This window comes from Globicephala melas, chromosome 8 (assembly GCF_963455315.2).
Source record: "Globicephala melas chromosome 8, mGloMel1.2, whole genome shotgun sequence".
Taxonomy (NCBI): Eukaryota; Metazoa; Chordata; class Mammalia; order Artiodactyla; family Delphinidae; genus Globicephala; species Globicephala melas.
In genome coordinates this window covers 102,889,889-102,910,899 of record NC_083321.1, presented here as the reverse complement: position 1 = coordinate 102,910,899, position 21,011 = coordinate 102,889,889, and the positions used below count along the sequence as shown (strand labels likewise).

The following is a 21,011-nucleotide window of genomic DNA, read 5'->3' as shown; positions in this document are numbered from 1 at the left end:
AGTAGTTGTGACTCACGGGCTCTAGAGCACAGGCTCAGTAGTTGTGGTGCACAGGCTTACTTGCTCCGCGGCAGGTAGGATCTTCCCAGACCAGGGCTCGAACCCGTGTCCCCTGCATTGGCAGGCAGATTCTTAACAACTGCACCACCAGGGAAGCTCCTAAGTGTTAATTTTAAAATGACTAATTTAAACCTAGCTGTTGCAAGAATTTATTTTAACATGTGCCCTAATGAAAATTTGTTTCTGATCTTTCCCCCTCTGAGTATAGTATTGTTGGTTTAAGAATAATGGTTGCTTAATGAAATAGTTAGTTATTGTTCCACAGTAAGCTTTAGAGAAGTTGAAATGAATGGTTCTTATTGAAGTTGGATTGTATGAACTACCTTTGTATTTACCAGAATTCATCAATGTATAATAGTTTATTTTTTCTGAAGATCAAGTTTTTCATAAATATTTACAGTAGAAGGAAATGGACTGTCAGTCAGGAGGCCTAAATTTGTCCCAACTGTGCCATGACTAACCAGCTGTGTAGCTGACAGGGTCTTAGTGCTCTGGCCGGGTGTCAGACCTGAGCTTCTGAGGTGGGAGAGCCAAGTTCAGGACACTGGTCCACCAGAGACCTCTGGGCCCCACGTAATATCAAACGGTGAAAGCTCTCCCAGAGATCTCCATTTCAATGCTAAGACCCAGCCCCACTCAATGACCAGCAGTCTACAGTGCTGGACACCCTATGTCAAACAACTAGCAAGACAGGAACACAAGCCCACCATTAGCAGAGAGGCAGCCTAAAATCATAAGAAGTTCACAGACACCCCAAAACACACTACTGGACGTGGTCCTGCCCACCAGAAAGACAAAATCCAGCCTCATCCACCAGAACACAGGCACTAGTCCCCTCCACCAGAAAGCCTACACAACCCACTGAACCAATCTTACCCACTGGGAGCAGACACCAAAAACAACGGGAACTACCGACCTGCAGCCTGCGAAAAGGAAACACCAAACAGAGTAAGTTAAGCAAAATGAGAGACAGAAATACACAGCAGATGAAGGAGCAAGGTAAAAACCCACCAGCCCAAGCAAATGAAGAGGAAATAGGCAGTCTACCTGAAAAAGAATTCAGAGTAAAGATAGTAAAGATGATCCAAAATCTTGTAATTAGAATGGAGAAAATACGAGAAACATTTAACAAGGACCTAGAAGAACTAAAGAGCAAACAAACGATGATGAACAACACAATAAATGAAATTAAAAATTCTCTAGAAGAAATCAATAGCACAATAACTGAGGCAGAAGAACGGATAAGTGGCCTGGAAGATAAAATAGTGGAAATAACTACCACAGGGCAGAATAAAGAAAAAAGAATGAAAAGAATTGAGAACAGTCTCAGAGACCTCTGGAACAACATTAAATGCACCAACATTTTAATATATAGGTATCCCAGAAGAAGAAGAGACAAAAAAAGTAACTGAGAAAACATTTGAAGAGATTATAGTTGAAAACTTCCCTAGTATGGGAAAAGAAATAGTCAAGCAAGTCCAGGAAGCACAGAGAGTCCCGATAAATCCAAGGAGAAACGCACCAGGACATATTAATCAAACTCTCAAAAATTAAATACAAATAAAAAAATATTAAAAGCAGCAAGGGAAAAGCAACAAATAACATACAAGGGAATCCCCATAAGGTTAACAGCTGATCTTTCAGCTGAAACTCTGCAAGCCAGAAGGGAGTGGCAGGACATATTTAAAGTGATGAAAGGGAAAAACCTACAACCAAGATTACTCTACCCAGCAAGGATCTCATTCAGATTTGATGGAGATATTAAAACCTTTACAGACAAGCAAAAGCTAAGAGAATTCAGCACCACCAAACCAGCATTACAACAAATGCTAAGTAAAGGAACTTCTCTAGGCAGGAAACACAAGAGAAGGAAAACACCTACAATAACAAACCCAAAGCAATTAAGAAAATGGTAAAAGGAACATACATATCGATAATTACCTTAAATGTAAATGGATTAAATGCTCCAATCAAAAGACACAGACTGGCTGAATGGATACAAAACAAGACCCGTATATATGCTGTCTACAGGAGACCCACTTCAGACCTAGGGACACATACAGACTGAAAGTGAAGAGATGGAAAAAGATATTCCATGCAAATGGAAATCAAAAGAAAGCTGGAGTAGCAATTCTCATATCAGACAAAAGAGACTCTAAAATAAAGACGATTACAAGAGACAAAGAAGGAGACTGCATAATGCTCAAGGGACCAATCCAAGAAGAAGATATAACAATTGTAAATAATAATGCACCCAACACAGAAGGACTTCAATGCATAAGGCAAATGCTAACAGCCATAAAAGGGGAAATCAACAGTAACACAATCATAGTAGGGGACTCTACCACCCCACTTTCACCAACAGACAGATCATCCAAAATGAAAATAAATAAGGAAACACAAGCTTTAAATGACACATTAAACAATATGGACTTAATTGATATTTATAGGGCATTCCATCCAAAAGCAGCACAAACACTTTCTTTTCAAGTGCTCATGGAACATTCTCCAGGATAGATCATGTCTTGCGTCACAAATCAAGCCTGTGTATATTTAAGAAAATTGAAATTGTATTTTTTTCCTACACAACGCTATGAAACTAGATATCGATTACAGGAAAAAACTTGCAAAAACAGAAACATGAAGGCTAAAGAATACACTACTAGATAACCAAGAGATCACTGAAGAAATCAAAGAGGAAATCAAAAAATACCTAGAAACAAATGACAATAAAAACACAACATGGGATGCAGCAAAAGCAATTCTAAGGGGGAAGTTTATAGCAATACAATCCTACCTCAAGAAACAAGAAGCATCTCAAATAAACAACCTAACCTTACACCTAAAGCAGATAGAGAAAGAAGAACAAAAAGAACCAAAAGTTAGCAGAAGGAAAGAAATCATAAAAATCAGATCAGAAATAAATGAAAAAGAAATGAAGGACACAGTAGCAAAGATCAGTAAAACTAAACGCTGGTTCTTTGAGAAGATAAACAAAATTGGTAAACCATTAGCCAGACTCATCAAGAAAAAAAGGGAGAAGACTCAAATCAACAGAATTAGAGTGAAAAAGGAGAAGTAACAACTGACACTGCAGAAATACAAAGGATCATGAGAGATTCCTACGAGCAACCTTATGCCAATGATATGGACCACCTGGAAGAAATGGACAAATTCTTAGAAAAGCACAACCTTCTGAGACAGAACCGGGAAGAAGTAGAAAATATAAACAGACCATTCACAAGCACTGAAATTGAAACTGTGATTTAAAAATCTTCTAACAAACAAAAGCCCAGGACCAGATTACTTCACAGGCGAATTCTACAGACATTTAGAGAAGAGCTAACACCTGTCTTTCTCAAACTCTTCCAATATACAGCAGAGGGAGGAACATTCCCAAACTCATTCTATGAGGCCACCATCACCCTGATAACAAAACCAGACAAGGATGTCACAAACCAAGAAAACTACAGGCCAATATCACTGATGAACATAGATGTAAAAATCCTCAACAAAATACTAGCAAACAGAATCCAGCAGCACATTAAAAGAATCATACCCCACGATCAAGTGGGGTTTATCCCAGGAATGCAAGCATTCTTCAGTATGTGCAAATCAATCAATGTGATGCACCTTATTAACAAATTGAAGGAGAAAAACCATGTGATCTTCTCAGTAGATGCAGAAAAAGCGTTTGACAAAATTCAACACCCAGTTATGATAAAAACCCTCCAGAAAGTAGGCATAGAGGGAACTTTCCTCAACATAATAAAGGCCATATATGACAAACCCACAGCCAACATCGTTCTCAGTGGTGAAAAACTGAAACCACTTCCACTATTATCAGAACAAGGTAAGGTTGCCCACTCTCACCACTATTATTCAACATAGTTTTGGAAGTTATAGCCACAGCAATCAGAGAATAAAAAGAAACAAAAGGAATCCAAATAGGAAAAGAAGAAGTAAAGCTGTCACTGTTTGCAGATGACATGATACTATACTTAGAGACTCTTAAAGAGGCTACCAGAACACTACTAGAGCTAATCAATGAATTCGGTAAAGTAGCAGGATACAAAATTAATGCACAGAAATGTCTTGCACTCCTATACACTAATGATGAAAAATCTGAAAGAGAAATTAAGGAAACACTCCGGTGTGCCACTGCAACAAAAAGAACAAAATACCTAGGAATAAACCTACCTAAGGAGACAAAAGACCTGTATGCAGAAAATTATAAGACACTTACGAAAGAAATTAAAGATGATACAAATAGATGGAGAGATATACCATCTTCTTGGATTAGAAGAATCAACATTGTGAAAGTGACTATACTACTTAGAGCAATCTACAGATTCAGTGCAATCCCTGTCAAATTACCACTGGCATTTTTCACAGAACTAGAACAAAAAAATTCCACAATTTGTATGGAAACACAAAGGCCCCGAATAGCCAAAGCAATATTGAGAAAGGAAAATGGAGCTGGAGGAATCAGGCTCCCTGTCTTCAGACTATACTACAAACCTACAGTAATCAAGACAGTATGGTACTGGCACAACAGAAATATAGATCAATGGAAGAAGATAGAAAGGCCAGAGATAAACCCATGCACATATGGTCACCTTATCTTTGATAAAGGAGGCAAGAAAATGCAATGGAGAAAAGACAGCCTCTTCAGTAAGTGGTGTTGGGAAAACTGGACAGCTACATGTAAAAGAATGAAATTAGAGCACTCCCTAGCACCATACACCAAAATAGACTCAAAATGGATTAAAGACCTAGATGTAAGGCCAGACACTATAAAATTCTTAGAGGAAAACACAGGCAGAACACACTATGACATAAATCACAGCAAGATCCTTTTTGACCCACCTCCTAGAGAAATGGAAATAAAAAGAAAAATAAACAAATGGGACCCAATGAAACTTAAAAGCTTTTGCACAGCAAAGGAAACCATAAACAAGACAAAAAGACAACCCTCAGACTGGGAGGAAATATTTGTAAACGAAGGAACTGACAAAGGATTAATCTCCAAAATTTACAAGCAGCTCATGCAGCTCAATAACAAAAAAACAAACAACCCAATCCAAAAAGGGGCAGAAGACCTAAATAGACATTTCTCCAAAGAAGATATACAGACTGCCAACAAACACATGAAAGGATGCTCAACATCACTAATCATTAGAGAAATGCAAATCAAAACTACACTGAGGTATCACCTGACACCAGTCAGAATGGCCATCATCAAAAAATCTACAAACAATAAATGCTGGGGAGGGTGTGGAGAAAAGGGAACCCTGTTGCACTGTTGGTGGGAATGTAAATTGATACAGCCACTATGGAGAACAGTATGGAGGTTTCTTAAAAACTAAAAATAGAACTACCATACGACCCAGTAATCCCACTACTGGGCATATACCCTGAGAAAACCATAATTCAAAAAGAGTCATGTGGGCTTCCCTGGTGGCGCAGTGGTTGAGAATATGCCTGCCAATGCAGAGGACACGGGTTCGAGCCCTGGTCTGGGAAGATCCCACATGCCGTGGAGCAACTGGGCCCGTGAGCCACAGCTACTGAGTCTGCGCGTCTGGAGCCTGTGCTCTGCAACAAGAGAGGCTGCGACAGTGAGAGGCCCGCACACCGCAATGAAGCGTGGCCCCCGCTTGCCACAACTAGAGAAAGCCCTCGCACAGAAACGAAGACCCAACACAGCCATAAATAAATACATAAATAATTCAAAAAAAAAAAAAGAGTCATGTACCACAATGTTCATTGCAACTATATTTACAATAGCTAAGACATGGAATCAACCTAAGTTTCCATCGACAGATGAATGGATTTAGAAGATGTGGCACATATATATGATGGAATACTGCTCAGCCGTAAAAAGAAACAAAATTGAGTTATTTGTAGTGAGGTGGATGGACCTAATGACTGTCATACAGAGTGAAGTAAGTCAGAAAGAGAAAACCAAATACTGCATGCTAACACATATATATGGAATCTTAAAAAAAAAAAAAGGTTCTGAAGAACATAGGGGAAGAACAGGAATAAAGATGCAGATGTAGAGAATGGATTTGTGGACACAGGGACAGGGAAGGGTAAGCCAGGATGAAGTGAGAGAGTGGCATGGACACATATACACTACCAAATGTAAAGTAGATAGCTAGTGGGAAGCAGCTGCATAGCACAGGGAGATCAGCTCAGTGCTTTGTGTCCATCTGAGGGGTGGGAGGGAGATGCAAGAGGGAGGAGATATGGCGATATATGTATATGTATAGCTGATTCACTTTGTCATACAGTATAAACTAACACACCATTGTAAAGCAATTATACTCCAATAAAGATGTTAAAAAAATATTTACAGTCATGTGAAAGCTTCTTTATGTCCCCGTTGATGGAGTAAACAGTTGGTTTTAGGGGAATGCTCTTCTGTCTCAAAATATCTCTTGTTCTCTGATGCTTTAAATTCCACCATCAGAAATGCATTCCTCGGTATTAAATAACTCCTCCACTTGGTTGCTTTAGAATATGTTGTTACTAAGGGTGTGGAGTTAATTATTAACGTTTGAAGAGCATCTGTGTATGAACACAATGTATTGAATATAAGCAGATCGCAAACATTCTTATTTAAACCTAAAAACTTTTCTCTGAAATATATGTGTTACTATTCCCATTATGTAGAAGAATAAACTGCTGTTCGTCGGTGTTAAGTAACTTGTGTAAAGTCCCCTATTTGGGATAAGGCCAGGCTGAGATTTAAATCAGGTCTTTCTTTTCACTGAACTTCATCATACATACAGTTAATTCAAAGTACTAATTCTCTTGCAAGATAAACTTTCTCATGATAAAAGAGTCTTCAGAGGACATGGGTGAAGACTGTTCTTCTCAGAAAGGACCGCAAGTATGTGTAGATTTTGTCTAACTTTTTCCACCTCTATTATTACCAAGCTGTATCTCAATCACTGTATCTTGTTAGGCCATTGTTGATAACATCTGCGTTTGCACCCTGTACTTGATTATAACCCTTCAACTGCCAGAATGAGGTAAAATGTAAATTTAAACATGTTACTCTAATGGTTAAAACTCTTCAGTAGATTTCCATTGAATTCAAAACTAAACCCAAACTGCTACCAAGGCCTGTGTGGGCCGTGCAGGATCTGGACCTTGCCTACTTTTTCTAAGCATCATGGGACAATCTTCTCACTCCTACTCTTTGGTCTCACTAGCTTTCAGTCAGTTCCTAAAAGACCCTGGGTTTTTTCCTGAAACAAGGCATTGACCTTTTGGTCAGCTCATCACTCCATTCACACATACAGTTGCTGTGTCTGGTGTCTGCTCAGTTCTCAGGAGGCAGGTTAGATATCACTTCTTTATAGCACAAACGTATCATTATTTTATTTATGTATTTATTAACTTAAAAAGTATTTTTTTCCTCACTAGAAATAAATTCTAAGAAGTCAGAGGTTTGATGGTACTTTCTCTGTTGGATCTCTAATGCTCGCTCCAGGGCTTGGTACTATGTAGGTGCTCAGTAAATATCTGGTGAATGAATGAAAGAAAGAAGAACAAAATTTTGTCTTAGAAATTTGATCCTATATACACTGGTATTTTTCTTTTTCTCTCATTCTTCTTTATGAGCCTTGTTAAGAATTGTTGATTTTTGTTATCCTTGGAGAGCAATACTTACTTGATAGTAATAATTATTAAGGTTATAAATTAGCTGCAAATTAAAATTTAGACAGATGTAGATAGTTAATTTTTTGTTCTGTTCTTCATAAAATAATTGAACTTCTAAAATTCTCTGATCATTTACTTTATTCAGCCCATTTGGAAATTCCATGATTAAGGTTGTTTTTTTACATATGAAATTTAAAGTTTTTCTTCCACGTCTACTGAAAAGATAGGTATTTTACTATTTTTAGAATTTTACTGAGTGACTTTAAAACAGTTTGAGAGAATTTGCAAATTATGTGTTACAGTTTTAATTTCCTGCATATAAATTTGCATAAAAACGCAGACTTTTTACTAGCACAAGAACAGTTTTTAAAAGTTGAAAGAAATCAGTTTTTTGGTATATGAAGAAATGAATTTTGAAATCCAGTCCCCAGTATTTACCTTTTGAGGCTCTGAATGTTCTTTCCGTTATGTGGTTGCTTATTGTTATTTATTTCTTTCAGCAATACTCTATAGAGAGAAGAGAACATGATTACTTTTTATAAATTTAATAAACTTTTTTTTAGACCAATTTTAAATTTACAGCAAAATTGAGTGGAAGTACAAGGTTCCCTTGTGTCCCTTGTCCTCACACATGCACATCCTCTTCCACTATGGACATTCCCCTGCTAACGTCGTACATTGTTACAACTGATGAGCCTACATTGACGTACCATTGTCATTAAGGGTTCATTCATGGTGTTGTGCATTCTGTGGGTTTGGATAAATTTATAATGTGTCTTCACCATCATAGTATGTGGAATAGTTTTACTGTCCTATAATCTCCTGTGCTCCACCTATTCATCTCTCACTTCCCCCTAGCCCGTGGCAACCACTGATTTTTTTCTTAAATTTTCTCCATACTTTTGTATTTTCTACAGTGTCATATGGTTGGAATCATAGTATGTAGCCTTTTCAGGGTGCCTACTTTCACTTAACAATATGCATTTAAGTTTCATGTCTTTTCATGGCTTGATACTTTGTTTTAGTGCTGAGTCATATTCCATTGTCTGGATGTACCACAGTTCATTTATCCATTCACCAGCTAAAGGACATCTTGGTTGCTTCCAGGCTTTGGCAGCTTTTAATAAAGCTGCTTTAAACCTTTGTGTGCAGGTTTTGTGTGGATATAACTTTTCAGCTCATTTGGGTAAACACCAAGGAGTGCAATTGCTGGATCCTGTGCTAAGAGTATGATAAATTTTGTAAGAAACTGAAAAGTCTACCTAAATGGCTGTACCATTTTATATTCATACCAGCAGTGAAGGAAAGTTCCTGTTGCTTCCCATCCTCCCTAGCATTTGGTGTTATTAGTGTTCTGGATTTTTGCCACTCCAATAGATGTGTAGTGATATCTTCTTGTTTTTATTTGCCTTGCCCTGATGTCATATGGTGTGGAGCATCCTTTCATATGCTTATTTACCATCTGTATGTCTTTTTAGTGAGGTGCCCATTTTAAAATCAGTTGTTTGTTTTCTTCTTGTTGATTGTTAAGGGTTCTTTGTATATTTCGGTTAAAATCCTTTATCAGTAGATATGTTATTTGCCAATATTTTCTCCCAAGTCCGTGGCTTGTCTTTTCATTCTCTCGACAGGGCAGAAAATCTTAATTTCAGTGAAGTCCAGCTTATCGATTCTTTCTTTCATGGACTGTGCCTTTGCTCTTGTATCTAAAGAAAGTCATCACCAAACCCAAGGTCATCTATATTTTCTCCTGTGTTATCTTCTAAGAGTTTTATTGTTTTGTGTCTTATGCTAAGGTCTTTTTGAGTTAGTTTTTGTGAAAGATGTAAGGTCTGTGTCTAGATTTATTTTTTTGTGTGTGGATGTTCAGTTGTTCCAGCACCATTTGTTGAAAAAAACCATCTTTTATTGCCTTTGCTTTTTTGTCAAACATCAGTTGACTGTACTTTGGTTGGTCTGTTTCTGGGCTGTCTGTTCTGTTCCATTTATGTATATGTCTGTTCCTTTCCTAATACCATATTGTGTTGATTATTGTAGCTTTATGGTAAGTCTTGAAGTTACATACCATCAATCCTCCAACTTTGTTCTTTTTCTTTAATATTGTGTTAGCTGTTCTGGGACTTTTGCCTCTCCATATACACTTTAGAATCAGTTTTTCAATATTCAGAAAAATAACTTGCTGGGGTTTAGGCTGGGGAAGGATTGTGAATCTGTAGATCAAGTTGGGAAGAACTAACACCTTGGCAATATTGAATCTTCCTGTCCGTGAACATGGTATATCTCTCCATATTTAGTTCTTTGACTTCTTTCACCAGAGTTTTATAGTTTTCCTCATATAGATCTTGCACATATTTTGTTAGATTTATGCCTAAGTATTTCATTTTTGGGGTGGTAATGTAAATGGTATTGTGTTTTTAATTTCAGACTCCACTTATTTATTGCCTGGTATATAGGAAAGCAGTTGACTTTTGTATATTAACCTTGTATCCTGCTACTTTGCTGTAATCACTTACTGGTTCTAGATGGGGTTTTTTTTGTTGTTTTGTTCTGTATTTTCTACCTAGATGATCATGTCATCTGTGTACAAACGCAGTTTTATTTCTTCCTTACCAATCTATATATCTTTTATTTCCTTTTCCTGTCTTACTGCATTAGCTAGGAATTCCAGCACAGTGTTTTAAATCAGTGATGAGAGAAGATATCCTTGCCTTGTTCCTGATCTTAGTTGGAAAGCTTCAAGCTTCTTACCAAAAGTCAGTTCCATTTCTATAAACTCTAATAACAGATTATCAGAAAGAGAAATTAAGAAAACAATCCCACAGTTGCATCAAAAATAATAAAATACCTAGGAATAAATTTAACCAAGGAGGTGAAAGATCTGTACACTGAAAACTGTAAGGCACTGCTGAAAGAAATGGAAGATGACACAAATAAATGGAAAGATAATTCTTTGCTCGTGGATTGAAATAATTGATATTGTTAAAATGTGCATACTCCCCAAAGCAATGTACAGATTCAGTGTAATCCCTACCAACATTCCAATAGTGTCTTTCACAGAAATAGAAGAAACACCCCTAAAATTTGTTTGGAACCACAAAAGACCCCAAATATTCAAAGCAATCTTGAGAAAGAAGAACAAAACTGGAGGTATCATGTGCTCTGATTTCAAACTATATTACAAAGTTATAGTAATCAAAACAGTATGGTATTGGCATAAAAACAGAAAAATAATCAATGGAGTAGAATAGAGAGCCCAGAAATAAACCCACACGTATATGGTCACTTAGTTTACAGGAAAGGAACCAAGAATATACAATGGGGAAAGCACAGTTTCTTGAATAAATGGTGCTGGGAAAACTGGGCCACCACATGCAAAAGAATGAAAATAGACTTGTACCATACACAAAAATTAGCTCAAAATGGTTTAAACGCTTAGATGTAAGACCTGAAGGCATAAAACTCCTAGAAGAAAACATGGGTAATATTCCCCTTAACATCAGTCTTGGTGATGATTTTTTAAAATCTGATTCCAAAAGCAAATGTTTATAAACAAGTGGAACTACAAAAAAACTAAAAGGTCTGAACTGCAAAGGAAAGCATCAAGAAAGTAAAAAGATAACCTGTGGAATGGGAAAAAATATTTGCAAACCACGTATCTGATAAGGGGTTAATATCCAGTATATACAAGGAACCCCTATAACTCAATAGCAGAAAACAGTCTGATTAAAAAATGGGCAGAGGTCTCTTCAGTCTCTTTAGCAAGTGGTGTTGGAAAAGCTAGACAGCCTCATGTAAATCAGTGAAGTTAGAACACTGCCTCACACCATACACAAAAATAAACTCAAAACGGTTTAAAGACCTAAGTATAAGACATGACACCATGAAACTCCTAGAAGAGAACATAGGCAAAATTTCTCTGACATAAATCATAACAATATTTTCTTAGGACCATCTCCCAAGGCAAAAGAAATAAAAGCAAAATTAAACAAATGGGACCTAATCAAACTTAAAGGCTTTTGCACAGCAAGGAAGCCATCAACAAAATGAAAAGACAGCCTATGGAATGGGGGAAATAGTTGCAAACGATGTGACCAACAAGGGGTTAATACCCAAAATATATAAATAGCTCATACAGCTCCATATCAAAAAAAACCAAACAACCCAATCAAAAAATGGGCAGAAGACCTAAATAGACATTTCTCCAAAGAAGACATAGAGATGGTCAACAGGCATATGAAAAGATGCTCAAAATCACTAATTATTAGAGAAATGCAAATCAAAACTATAGTCAGATATCACCTCACACCAATTAGAATGGGCATCATCAGAAAATTTACAAACAAATGCTGGAGAGGGTGTGGAGGAAAGGGAACCCTCTTGCACTGTTGGTGGGAATGTAAATTGATACAGCCACTATGGAGAACAGTATGGAGGTTCCTTAAAAAACTAAAAATAGAATTACCATATGACCCAGCAATCCCACTACTGGGCATATACCCAGAGAAAGCCATAATTCAAAAAGACACATACACCCCAATGTTCATTGCAGCACTATTTACAATAGTCAGGTCATGGAAGCAACCTAAATGCCCATCGACAGATGAATGGATAAAGAAGATGTGGTACATATATACAATGGAATATTACTCAGCCATAAAAAGGAACGAAGTTGGGTCATTTGTAGAGACGTGGATGGACCTAGAGACTGTCATACAGAGTGAAGTAAGTCAAAGAGAAAAACAAATATTGTATATTGACACACATATGTGGAATCTAGAAAAATGGTACAGTTGAACCTGTTTGCAAGGCAGAAATAGACACACAGACGTAGAGAACAAACGTATGGACACCAAGGGGAGAAGCGGGGGGTGGGGTGGGATGAATTGGGAGATTAGGATTGACATGTATACACTAATATGTATAAAACAGATAACTAATAAGAACCTGCTGTATAGCACAGGAACTCCACTTAGCTGTACAGTAGAAACTAACACAACATTGTAAAACAATTATACCCCATTAAAAAAATTAATATTAAAATTTTTTTTAAAAAGGTATCCCCTCACTATGGTCAGAATGACCATCATCAAAAAGTCTACAAGTAATAAATGCTGGAGAGGGTGTGGAGAAAAGGGAACCCTCTTGCACTGTTGGTGGGAATGTAAATTGATACAGCCACTATGGAGAACATTATGGAGGTTCCTTAAAAAACTAAAAATAGAGCTACTATATGACCCAGCAATCCCATTCCTGAGCATATACCCGGAGAAAACGTTAATTTGAAAAGATACATGCACCCCAGTGTTCATAGCAGCACTATTTACAATAGCCAAGACATGGAAGCAACCTAAGTGTCCATCAACAGATGAATGGATAAAGAAGATGTGGTATATTTATACAATGGAATATTGCTTAGCCATAAAAAATAATGAAATATTGTCATTTGCAGTAACATGGATGGACCTAGAGAATAAACTAGGTGAAGTAAGTTAGATGGAGAAAGTATGATATCACTTATATGTGGAATCTAAAAAACAATACAGATGAATTTATATACAAAGCAGAAACAGACTCACAGACATGAAAAACAAATTTATAGTTACCAAAGGGGAAAGGGAGGGGGAGAGGGATAAATTAGAAGTATGAGATTAACAGATAGAAACTACTATACATAATATAGATAAGCAACAAGCATTTACTGTATAGCACAGGGGACTATATTCAATATCTGGTAATAACCTATAATGGAAAATAATTTGAAAAATAATATAACAATCATTTTGCTGTACACCTGAAACTAACATAATACTGTAAGTCAACTATATTTCAATTTAAAAAATCCAGAGCTTTGAAATAAAAAGTCGACATCTGTTTAATCTCTGTGATGGAGATATACATATGTTAAATTAATTTTTGTAATTTTCTGATATTTGAAGTGTTACATAATTTTTGAAATGTGTATGTGTGAAAGAAAAATATTTGCAACTATGCGATAAGTTGTTTTTCTTTTTTTCTGCTTTGTTGTTCATTTTTATTTTTGCCATTCCAAAGGAACAAGTATTTAACCACCTGTTGTCACTCAGGAATGCTTTGGGTAGAAGGCAGTGGTAGAACTGAAAAAACAAAGGAGCTTACTTGAGCTAAGAGTGAAAGAACAACTTTCCATAGTAGAAGAACAGCACTTAAAAATCACGTAGGCAAGAAAGGGAACATTTCACACATGGAAGAAATGCAAGTGATTGAGCATAACTGGAAGCAAAGAAACGGCTTGGAGGAGTAGTGAGTGGGATCACACTATAAATTTAGAGAGGCCCAGATGATGCAAGCCCTGATATGTGCAAGTGTGTTTGGACTTAATGTTGTGGATCAGTGGTTCCCAACTCAGGCTGATCATCAGATTAACTGGATCTCATTCCAGATTTATTGAACTAGCATTTCTTAGAATAGGAACCAGGAGACTGTTCTTTAAAAATATCTGACACATCTGTTCTCTTATTTCATTCTAACAGCCCTCTGAAAGAGGGAGGTGGTATTGCTTTCCATCTGTGTAATGGAGAATTGTAGTTCAAAGTAGGACTAGACAAGTTTATCCTGTTAGTTATGGACATACCTGTGTTTAGAATTCAGCACCTCTCCCATGAAATGGTACCTTCTGCTTCTGCCCCATCTGGTGGAGGCAAATGGAAAAGAGCTACAGTAGAGATGTTTTCTTCAATTCTCAGATGGCTGCTTTGTCTCCCAGTCCCTCCAGATTGCTATGAGATGAAAGCTTCCGTATAAAAGTGGACTGAATTGTCAAACCACATGGTGTGTAGTGGGGACCAGCTCATCATTACTGCCCACAGGAGCTTTTGAAGGCCTTTTGTCAGTGTGACCTGACAAGCTTTGTATTTTGTGTTGGGGGAGGGGAGTGGCAGAGAAGATCAAAAGCAGGGAGGTCAGAAATGATGTCAGCCCTTAATAAAGCTCGGGCTACAAAGTGATAGATTCAAGAGAAACTTAGAAGACAGTGTGAAATAAATATGCTCTGTGAGCAGATTTTCATTTCAAATGAGCTTGTGAGTTTAGGTAAGGAAAGGAAGAAAGACTGAGAAGTGGGGAGACATAGTGGGTTCTAGATAATATATGCACACCAAATGCTTCTAGATGAAATTTAAGAAAATTAATTTTCAGTGTATTTCCAGTTTCAGTCACAGAAATGTTCATGGTAACTGATAAGGGACCTGGTTTTATTTTTCTTTAATTTCTGGTAATATTCTCCCGTACAAAATCATTTTATGGTTCTTTCCGTGGGTTTAAGGTCACATGCTATCTTCCCATCTACCAGTTATTATTCCCAAGGAGAGCCAGTGGGCTTGATTAGTGGTAGGAAGAGGTTTAGTGGACAGTTCTAGTTTATTTTCCATTACTGACATTTTAATGTAATATAACTCACTATAGGGTTCTGGAGTTTATTTATTGTCAAGTTAATTAGTAAATATAAAATCTCATGAATAACATCGTTATGGAACAAATCCTGGTTCCTGACCATTCCAAATAGAGACAAATTATAGGAGTCTTTCTTTTTCTTACTCATAGGGCAAAAGTTGGATCATTAAAAGAAGTTATGAAGATTTTCGGGTACTTGATAAACATCTTCATCTGTGTATTTATGACCGACGATTCTCCCAGCTCTCAGAGCTTCCCCGTTCTGATGCCCTGAAGGACAGTCTAGAGGTAAGCATTCAATACTTTGCAGAAGTAATCGCTATAAATTAGAAGAATTTTTTTTGCCAGTATACTAAATAAAAGCTTATATTGAGCACTCAGGAAGATTCGTGGGATTACTTAATTATTTCTTAACTGAAAAATCAGTAATGCTGTTAGGATATTTTGAATTGAAATAGGTTCAGTGTATAATTTTATAAGAAGACTCTCATCTTAATATATAAATGGGCAATATATATGAGCAGATCATTTTTCAGAGAGAATGCAAAATATAAAAGCAAAAATATGGAAAAGTATTGACCTCACTAATAATCAAAGAAATGTGTATTCAAATGATGCTGTTTACTCAGTTTATGATGGCAGGCTGTGTCCATGCACTTTCCACTCCTGCCAAAAATTTCTAGTAAAAATATGAGATTTTTTTTTAAATTTAAGAGGAAAGAGATTCTTTTATAACACCAGAAAATAAAAAGAACCATCAGGGAATCAAAAATTGTGAGGAATCTTTGAAAGTAGATGGGATAAGATTTATGGGGGCAAGAAAATACAGCATAAGAAACTTGTACAGGAGGACTGCAGAGGGACAGATAAACTAGAAATGTTCAGTGTGAAAACCGAATAAACAAAGTAACAGAAGAGTAAACAGAGGGCTTTCAGAAGCATGATTACCACCCTCAGAGAGAAAGTGAGGCAGTCACATTCATGGAATGAGAACAGAGTTTTAAAAAATAATCAGAGACCTTAGAAATGAACATGTGGTTTTTAAAATTAATTTTAATAATAACAAACAGCTGGACTACATGCAAAATGGACATAGATGAAGAGAGAATTAGTGAGCAGGAAGAGCAAGCTTTGTAAGAACACAGCCCCAAAAGGGACAAAAAGTTGTGAGAGAATTGTTGGGAATCACAGAGAATAGATCCAGAAGTTCCTACAAGTTCCTGTTCCTCTTGTAGGAGTTATAGGAGGAGAGAGTGGGTGGCAGTAACTAAAAATATAATAAATTCCCCTAAATTAAAAAAGGGCCCGTTTTCAGATTAAATGGGCCCATTAAGTGCTAAATATAATAAGTGAAAAGACACACATCCAGAAACATTGTGGTAAAATTTCAAAATGCCAAAACAGAGAGGAAACCCAAATGGCTTCCAGAGAGCAAAAACAAGGTTTTTCTCAAAGGAACAAGAAACGTATTGGCGTTAGACTCCTTGGCAGCCACAGTGGATGCTTGAAAACAGTGGAAGTCCTGAAGGGAAGCCATTTCAAATCTATAGTTAATTCCCAGGCGATTATGTAGTGAGGGCAAAGTGGAGACTTCAGTCATGCAAGAACTGACACCGCGACAGGGTCTCAGGAATGTCCTAAAACCGCAGATTCTTTCGTCCTATAGAAAGCCTGGACGTCTCTCTGCCTCCTTTTCCCTGTCTGCCTTGTCTGTTGTGTATTTCTTTCTCAGACTGTCTCACAACATGACCACTCCCAACAGGGGCCAGGTTCTCATTTCTTTTTAAGACAGCAGCCAGACTGAGCTGAAATTTTGTGTCACGGTTCCTAATTCCTACAGCAGCTCCTGTTAGGTCAGCTAATGTTGGGTCCCATTCCTGGACCCATCAGTTGACTTCGTGGTGTAGGATCACGTATGAACTGTCCTGCCATGGCTGGGTGTGTGAAGACTGCAGCAGGCCTTGAAGAAAGCATTTCAGAGTAGCAGGGGGAAGCCAGGTGGAAAAGCAAGTATGTCTCTGCTATCGTTTTACATTTTCAATACAAAAATAGAAAGAGAAGGCAACCAAATTAGAAGCTGTACAGTAGTATAAGCCCTGATGATGAGGGGCTAAAGTGAAAGTTCTGCACCAGACAGGAAGTTACGTAAGTGCCTGTAGTGTCAGTTATGGAACTGTTAAGCCTCTATAAAGAACCTCCGTAACTATGAAAATGCATAAAAATCTGCAGATTTTTTTCTCCTGGAAACAACCAACTTAACACCAGTTTCTTTGACAGAGAGTGGAGTATCTTTATTCTGTTACCACTGAATCTTCTCTTTTTCTTTAGTCAGTCACTCAGATGCTTATGGCTTACCTGTCCCGCCTTTCAGCTATTGCTGGCAACAAGATCAATTGTGGACCTGCCCTTACTTGGATGGAGGTATTAATCCAGTTCATCTTTTATTAAAGTTAATTTTAAAATTATCTACTTAAGAAATTTAATATTAATTTTCATAGCTGTTGAGTTTCAGGAATTGAATAAATGGTGCTTATTCTTTTCTGCAAGATAGATATGTGATACATTAAATATTTTTCATCTCAAATCTTTCTTTGATAATCCAGGAAGCTAATTTTAATATTATTTTATGAATCACAATGACACCTGTTATTTTTGTATTTAACATATTAATGTATATACATTTAGCAAGGTGTATGTGTATATATATGTATATATATATTTAATTGGCTTAGTAACTGAAAATAGTTTTTAGTCATTGATGAACAAGAGACAATTAACCTTTTAAAGAGTCTGATTTAAGAATGTCTTGAGTGATAGAGTATCCTCCTGTCAATAGGTTAGGTTTTTCTCCTTAATTTGCATATGTAGAGTTACATTATTCTCTCCTCTCAGTGGAAATTGGGAAGGCAATGAAAAGTAGAAAGAATATAGACCTTCGAGCCAGGCCAACTTGCCCTGAGATCTTGGTTCTTCATTATTGGCTGTGTGATCTGGGACAAATTATTTAATCTCTCATAATTTATAGAGCCTCTTTTAGCTTTAGCATCTTCATCTTTAAGTGTTGATAATGATGATAAGTATCTTTTAGAGTTATGAAGATTAAAGTATGTATGTTATATGTACAATACAATGACTGGCATATAGTAAGTACTCGATAAGTGGTGGGTTTGTTTTTTTTTTAATATTCTTTGGGTTATGGTTTTTCTAAGTCAAGTTGAATTATATAGATACACAGAGAAACTTCCAAGTCCCATGTCCTTAACCATCTCATAGTATATTTTCTTTGTTACAGATTGATAATAAGGGAAATCACCTTCTAGTTCATGAAGAATCATCCATTAACACTCCTGCTGTTGGTGCTGCCCATGTTATCAAGAGGTACACTGCTCGGGCCCCGGATGAATTGACCTTAGAGGTAAGTGACTAAAGATGCTATGTGTTAGCTCAGTCCCTGCTATCTTTCTAGCCTCAGTTTTAACTGTTGCAATCATTTCCTTAATGAAAAGCACCAGGTTTTTCTGTGCATCATTGTCTTTCAGCCTGGCATGCCATCTATTTTTATTTTAATGACTGTACTCATTCTTGAAAATTCAGCTTAAATGTGTCCCATTTCTTCTAGGAAGTCTCCTTGATCTCCTTCCCTCTACTCCATGGAAATACATACCCCCCAGAACCTGCACTGAACGTCATTCTGAGCTGTTCTCAAGGCTTATCTCTGATATGTCACTTACTACATTCAGTCATAATTGTTCTCCTGTTTGTCTCTGTGAGCTTCTTGAAAGCCAGATCCTCTTCTGTCTTTGTGTGTTTAGCACCTAAAAACAATACCTAGTGATACTTTCTTCTCATTGTTCATAGATTGAGGTAAAGACCAGATGAAAAGTGAAATGAACATTTCTTGCTATCAGATGCAAAAGGAGAGGAATTAAGTTTCTTCCTTTAATATTGGCTGATGAGAGACCAAAGACAATGCTGGCAGTTACTCAGTTTAAGAGGAAAAACAGTGTAAATTTTTACTGTATAGAATTCAGACTGTTCTCAAACTAAATTTTTAGCTCTATACACAAAGGAATCCTTGGTCTTGAAAGATACCATGTCTGTTAGCAAGTATGGTTTTGTGAAGAGGACTTTCATGACTGGAAAAATTAGTTGTGAATATACAAAAAAAATTCTTAAAGCAATATTGTGTACATTAGCAACATTGGTCTGAAGTGCTTAACTGGTTTATCACAGAGATCATCAGTTATTTTGATTGAAGAATACAACTTCCTTTAAATATATTATTAAAAGCTATTATTGCTATTTTCATACTTACAATTTTGTAAAAGTTTGTACAAACTCATTAGTTTGTCTTTTAAAGGGAAGAAAGTCAGCTATTTAGTGGGAATGTTATATTGAACCATCTATTAAAAGAAATGTAGTTGTCATTCAGTTTTACATGTACTAAGAATAACCCAGTAATTGTAGACATCTTAGAGCTTTCCTATATGATGAAATAAGATATGTCAAATGTTTAGCACAGTGCCTGGCACATGGTAAGTGCTCACTAAATGTATTAATAGAAGCCGCTGTTGTGCTAAATATGAGTATTTAAAATAGCCTTTTAGGTTCACTAAAGCGAAATCTGATCACCTTTAGTAACAGCAGTTAACAGAGTATTTTAACAGAAGTGATGGTGGTATGATGCCTGATGTTCAGACATCTTATGCTATCACTCAGGCTTTCTGAAGTTACTACAGGTGTTAGTTGGACCACAGTCTTTGTGCTGCTTAATTTTCTGTAAACCTCTCCTTAACAAATGGTTAAGATTATTAAATTCCTTACAGAAAGAAGTGTTAATGTTTTACCAGAAATAATGAGCCAGAAAATAAGATAGTACTTTACCCTTTTGTTACAGTTAAGATTTAAATTCTAGACAGACAATTGCTTTAAAAATTGATTTAAAACGTTTCACTTAAAATTTTTTCTCCTAGGTGGGGGACATTGTTTCTGTTATTGACATGCCCCCAAAAGTGTTAAGCACGTGGTGGAGAGGCAAGCATGGATTTCAGGTAGGCAACAAAGAATTTGGTGTGGAAAATTCAAAGATCGTTTTTTCTTTCAGTAATATTTCTGTTTATAATATGTGCTGGCAGTGGACTTTGTCATCAGAAATTTTATCTGCAGTGATAAAAAAAAATGTAGATATTAGACTTGGGTTTCCTTTTCTAGTTACTATTGTGGTTGTTTTGATCTCCTTCTTCTTTCCTGTATGGTGGTATAGCCAAAGTGTGAGCAGAATCACATGCCTGGTGACCACTTTTAGATTATCGGGACTGTGACTCTGCCTTGCATTTCACAGTGGCTTAAAATCATGAATCACGTATGTTTTCTCTCTAGAATTGTCAGTTTGATCAGTGTTTTTTTAATGCACTGTAACTGTTAATGTAAACAATGTATGAATTGCAGAATAACAGCAGAATCTAAAGCTCTTTCTTTTTCCTTATATGCCTAACTAATTTGAGACCTGATAAAGGCATATTTTAGATTGACTAGCACTAATTTCCATAGGATGATAAAGTTTCCTTTTATCTTTTAAAACTATCCCTAGAAGAGCATCTAAAAATGCTTTAAAAAAGGCATTCATTTAAAAAAGGAACTGAATACTTTAAGGGAAGAACCCACACAATTCAGTCCTCCTCTCTCCCGTCTCCAAGTACAGTCACACTCTGAGATACTGGGGTTAAAGGCTTCAGCATAAGAATTTGGGGAGATATTATTTAGACAGTCCCAGATGGCTAGGTGGGTGGGGCCACTCTTAGGGCTGGCTTGAAGACCTTTCCTGGACTCTCTCTCACAGACTTGAT

General features: G+C 36.7%; 1 protein-coding gene across 8 annotated transcripts in view; it reads left to right on the top strand.

Annotated features, from left to right (window-relative positions):
• The window catches only part of ARHGAP32 (Rho GTPase activating protein 32), a 481,492-nt gene that overhangs the window by 381,005 nt on the left and 79,476 nt on the right, over positions 1-21,011 (top strand). For all 8 annotated transcript variants that reach the window (XM_060304292.1, XM_060304291.1, XM_060304294.1 and 5 more), the window contains 4 exons: positions 15,316-15,453; positions 17,494-17,586; positions 18,458-18,580; positions 20,139-20,216. In XM_060304292.1, the coding sequence (XP_060160275.1) occupies positions 15,316-15,453; positions 17,494-17,586; positions 18,458-18,580; positions 20,139-20,216 (432 nt within the window). The remainder of the gene's footprint in view (positions 1-15,315; positions 15,454-17,493; positions 17,587-18,457; positions 18,581-20,138; positions 20,217-21,011) is intronic.